Source organism: Penaeus chinensis, chromosome 7 (genome assembly GCF_019202785.1).
Source record: "Penaeus chinensis breed Huanghai No. 1 chromosome 7, ASM1920278v2, whole genome shotgun sequence".
NCBI lineage: Eukaryota > Metazoa > Arthropoda > Malacostraca > Decapoda > Penaeidae > Penaeus > Penaeus chinensis.
The window spans coordinates 36,023,097-36,028,096 of record NC_061825.1 but is presented as its reverse complement, the minus strand read 5'-3'; the positions used below and the strand labels follow the sequence as shown (position 1 = coordinate 36,028,096).

Sequence of the window (5,000 nt, the reverse complement as noted above, 5' to 3'; positions counted from 1 at the left end):
CCCCCGCCCCCACCCTTCTCCCTCCCCTCCCCCACTTCCCCCCCCCCTCCCCCCCCCCCCCCCCCCCTCCCCTCCCCCCCCCCTCCCCCTCCCCCTCCCCCCCACCCCTTCCCCCCCCCCCCCCTCCCACCTCCCCCCTCCCTCCCCCCCCCCCCCCCCCCCTCCCCCCCCCCCCCTCCTCCCCTCCCCCCCCCCCCCCTCCCCCCTTCCCCCCCTCCCCCCCTCCCCCCCCTCCCCCCCCCCCTCCCCCCCCTCCCCCCCCCACTCCTCCTCCCCCCCCCCCCCCCTTCTCCCTCCTCCCCCCCCCCCCTCCCCTCCCCCTTTCCCTCCCCCTCACTCCCCTCACCCCCCCCCCCCCCCCCCCCTCACCTCCCTCCCCCCTCCCCCCCCCCCCTCTCCCCCCCCCCCCCCCTCCCACTCCCCTCCCCCCCCCCTCCCCCCCCTCCCATCTCCCCTTCCCCACCTCCCACCCCCCCTCCCCCTCCCCTTCCCCCTCCCCCCCCACCCTCCCTCCCCCCCCCCCCCTCCACCCCTCTCCCTCTCCCCTCCCCCCCCATCCTCCCCTCCCCTCCCCCCTCACTCCCCCCTCCCTCCCCCCCCTCCCTCTCCTCCCCCTCCCCCCTCCCCCCCCCTCCCCCTCCCCCCCTCCTCTCCCCTCCCCCCTCCCCCACCCCCCCTCCCCCCCCCCCCACTTCCCCCTCCCCTCCCCCTCCTCCCCCCCCCCCCCCCTCCTCCCCCCCCTCCCCCCTCCCCCCACCCCACCTCCCCCCCCTCCCCCCCCTCCCCCCTCCCCCTCCCCTCCCCCCCTCCCCCCCCTCCTCCCTCCCCCCCCCCCTCCTCCCCTCCCCCTCCCCCCCCCCCCCCCTCCACCCTCTCCCCCCCCCTCCCCCCCCCACCTCCTCCCCCCCCCCCCTCCCCCACTCCCCCCTTCCCCCCCCCCCCCCCCCCCCATCCCCTCCCCCCCCCCCCCTCCACCTCCCCCCCCCCCCCTCCCCCACCCCCTCTCCTCCCTCCCCCCTCCCCCCCCCCTCCTCCCTCTCCACCCTCCCCCCCCCCTCCACTCCTCCCCTCCCCTCCCCCCCTCCCTCCCCTCCCCCCCCCCCCCCCCCCTCTCCCCCTCCTCCTCTCCTCTCTCTCTCTCGCTCTCTCCTCTCTCCTCTCTCCCTCCTCCTCCTCTCCTCTCTCTCCTCCTCTCTCTCTCTCTCTCTCTCTCGCCTCTCTCTCTCTCCTCCTCTCCTCCTCTCCCTCTCTCCTCTCTCCTCTCCTCTCCACTCCTCCTCCTCTCTCCTCCCTCCTCTCCTCTCTCTCCCTCTCTCTCCCTCTCTCTCTCTCTCCTCTCTCTCCTCCTCCTCTCTCCTCTCTCTCTCTCTCTCTCTCACTCTCTCCTCTCTCTCTCTCCTCTCTCCTCTCTCTCCTCTCTCTCTCTCGCTCCTCCTCTCCTCTCTCTCTCCCTCTCTCCTCTCACTCTCTCTCTCCCTCTCCCTCTCTCCCTCCTCTCTCACTCTCTCCTCTCTCCTCATCTCTCCTCTCCTCCCTCTCATCTCCATCCCTCTCTCTCTCTCCTCCTCTCTCTCCTCTCCTCCTCCTCCTCTCTCTCTCCTCTCCTCTCTCCCCCTCCCTCCTTCCTCTCTCTCTCCTTCTCTCTCCCTCTCCTCTCCTTCCCTCCCCTCCGCCCTCCTCCTCCTCCCTCCCTCTCTCTCTTCTCCCTCCCCTCTTCTCTCTCTCCTCCCTCTCCTCCTCCTCTCCTCCTCTCCCTCCTCTCTCCTCTCTCTCTCTCCCCTCTCTTTCTCCTTCGCCTCTCTTCCTCCATCCTCCCTCTCTCTTCTCCTCTCTCTCTCTCACTCTCTCCTCTCTCCTCCTCTCTCTCTTCCTCCCTCTCTCCCTCCTCCCTCTCTCCTTCCCCTCTCCTCTCTCTCTCCCCCTCCATCTCTTCTCTCTCCCCTCCTCCCTCTCTCCCTTCATCCCCTCCCTCTCTCATCCTCCTCTCCTCTCTCTCCTCTCTCTCCTCCCTCCTCTCTCTCTCTCGTCTCTCCCTCCACTTCTCCATCCCTCTCTCTCTCCCTCTCCTCCTTCCCTCTCTCCTCCTCCCTCTCTCATTCCTCCTCTCTCCTCTCTCTCTCTCTCCCTCCTCTCTCCCCCTCTCTCCTCCCCTCTCCCCTCCCCTCTCTCATTCCCTCTTTCTCTCATCTCTCCTCTCCCTCCCTCAATCTCCTCCCCTCTCGCTCCTCCTCTCCCTCTCTCTCTCTCTCCTTCCCTCTCCTCTCCCTCTCTCCTCTCCCCCTCTCTCCCCCCTTCTTCTCCCCTCTCTTCTCTCTTCTCCCTCTTTCTCCTCCCTCTCCTCTCTCCTCTCCCCCTTCTTCATCCTCTCCCCCCTCTCTCTCTCTCTCTCCTCCTCACACTCCCCTCTCTCTCGCTCTCCCTCTCTCGCTCCTCTCCCTCTCTCTCCTTCTCTCTCCTCCTCTCCTCCAATCCTTCCTCCTCTCATCCCCTCTCTCTCTCCTCCTCTCTCTCTCCTCCCTCCCTCTCTCCCTCCTCCTCATCTCCTCATCTCTCCTCTCTCTCCACCTCCTCCCCTCTCCTCTCTCTCTCTCTTCTCCCTCTCTCCTTCCTCTCTCCCTCCCTCCTCTCTCTCTCCCCTCTCCTTCTCTCTCTCTCTCTCTCTCTCCCACCTCTCTCTCTCCCCCCTCCTCTCCTCCCCTCCTCCTCCTCACCTCTCTCCTCTCTTCTCTCTCTCTCTCATCCCCTCCTCATCCCTCCTCCTCCTCATCTCTCCTCCTCCCTCTCTCTCCCTCCTCTCTCTCCTCTTCCTTCTCTCTTTCCTTCCTCTCCTCCTCCTCCTCCTCCCTCCACCTCACCTCTCCATCCCTCCCCCCTCCTCAATCCCTCCCCTCCTCCATCTCTCCCTCTCATCTCTTCACCTCTCTCTCATCTCCTCTCCTCCCTCCTCCCCCTTCCTCCCCCCTCACTTCTCTCTCTCTCCCTCTTCTCTCACTCTCTCCTCTCACTCTCTCTCCCTCTCCTCTCCTTTCTCATCCTCTCCCTCTCTCCTCACTCTCTTCTCTCTTCTCCCCTCTCCCTCCTCCCTCACTCTCTCCCTCCTCTCCCCTCCCCCTCTCTCCCTCTCTCTCCCTCTCTCTCTCTCCTCCTCCTCTCTCTCCCTCTCTCACTCTCTCCACTCTCTCTCACTCCTCTCTCCCTCTCTCCCTCCTCCTCTCTCCCCTCCCTCTCTCTTCTCTCCCCTCTCTCCACCTCTCTCATCCCTCCCTCTCTCTCTCTCCACTCCTCTCCTCTTCCTCCCTCCTCTCCCTCTCTCTCCTCACTCTCTCTCCCTCTCTCCCTCTCCTCCTCTCTTCTCTCCTTCCTCCCTCCCCTCTCACTCCTCTCTCCCTCCTCTCTCTCTCTCTCTCTCTCTCCTCTCTCTCTCTCTCTCTCTCTCTCTCTCTCTCCTCTCCTCTCTCTCTCTCTCTCTCTCCTCTCTCTCTCTCTCTCGCTCCCTCTCTCTCTCTCTCTCTCTCTCTCTCTCTCTCTCTCTCTCTCTCTCTCTCTCTCTCTCTCGCTCCCTCTCTCTCGCTCCCTCTCTCTCGCTCCCTCTCTCTCTCTCTCGCTCCCTCTCTCTCTCTCTCTCTCTTTCCCTCTCTCTCTCGCTTTCTCTCTCTCTCTCTCTTTCTCTCTTTTATTTTCTCTTTATTTTTCCTCTCCCTCCCTCCCCCTCTCTCTCTCCTTCCTTTCTTCCTCTCCCCTTCCATCCATTCCCGCTCCTCCTTCTCTCCCGCTCCTCCTTCTCTCCCGCTCCTCCTTCTCTCCCCCTCCCTTCCCCTTTCTCCCTTTCTCCCTTTCTCCCTTTCTCCCTTTCTCCCTCTCCCTACCCCCTACCCCCTACCCCCTACCCCCTACCCCCTACCCCTACCCCCCTACCCCCTACCCCCTACCCCCTACCCCCTACCCCCTACCCCCTACCCCCTACCCCCTACCCCCTACCCCCTACCCCCTACCCCCTACCTCCTAATACTCCCCCTCCATCCTGCAGACAACCAGCCCAAGTGCGTGACGACCTGCCAACGAGCGTACGACCCTGTGTGTGGAAGCGACGGCAAAACGTACCAGAACGACTGCGCTCTGGAAGTCATGACCTGCGCGAAGCCCGAGCTCTATAAGGTGGCGAATTGTCAGTGCGGTGAGTCGGTCGGTTTTTTGTTTTCATTGTAAAGAATAACGAAAGGGTTTGGGATTTTTTTTTTTTTTTTTTTTTTTTTTTTGGGGGGGGGTCTGGTATTTGTCAATGTCGATCATTTTCTCTTGTTAATCGTCATCAGGAAGTTTTAATTACGAGTTGCATGTTTGGGTCATGATATAACTGTTCATGCTACTATTTCTTCTTGTTATTTGATATTATTTATTACTTCCATCATCATTTTCATTATTATTACGGCCCATTACCTCATTATCGCCCAATACAAAAAGTTAACTAATTTCCATATTTTCCCCATCTACCACAGCCTCTTAACACCAAAACTTTCCATGTTTCTTCCTTCCACACGCGCGTGCAGTCCCGGAGTGTCCCAAAGTCGGGTGCACGAGGGAGTACAAGCCAGTGTGTGGGAGTGACGGAGTTACGTACGATAACAACTGTCTCTTTAGCAACGCTCGCTGTAGGGATTCTTCGTTGAGAGTGCTGAAGATCGGAGTGTGTGGTGGGTGGTTATTTTCTTTTCGTGTGTGTTTTTTATTGATGTTTAGGTATATAAAATACACACATTTTTTAATTATTATTTTTTAAATTATATTTCATTGTTTTATATGAATGTTTTGTTATTTCTTTTTAGGTATGTTATTGTTTTAGTTGTTTGAGGTGGTGGGTAAGTGTCTTTGGAACAAGAAACGTGAACAAATCCATTTACTTTTCAAAATATATATTTTTTTTGTTTGTTTGTTTCAGATCTGTTAAGGTCTTTATTCATGCTATTATTTTATTTCTTTACGCTCTCAATTACCTATAAATG

At 60.3% G+C, this 5,000-nt stretch overlaps 1 protein-coding gene across 1 annotated transcript in view; it reads left to right on the top strand.

The window, feature by feature from the left end:
• Window positions 1–5,000, top strand: part of LOC125026957 (four-domain proteases inhibitor-like) — a 24,299-nt gene that overhangs the window by 18,655 nt on the left and 644 nt on the right. The window contains exons 5-6 of the mRNA XM_047615563.1: window positions 4,028–4,174; window positions 4,548–4,691. Coding sequence (XP_047471519.1) covers window positions 4,028–4,174; window positions 4,548–4,691 — 291 coding nt within the window. The remainder of the gene's footprint in view (window positions 1–4,027; window positions 4,175–4,547; window positions 4,692–5,000) is intronic.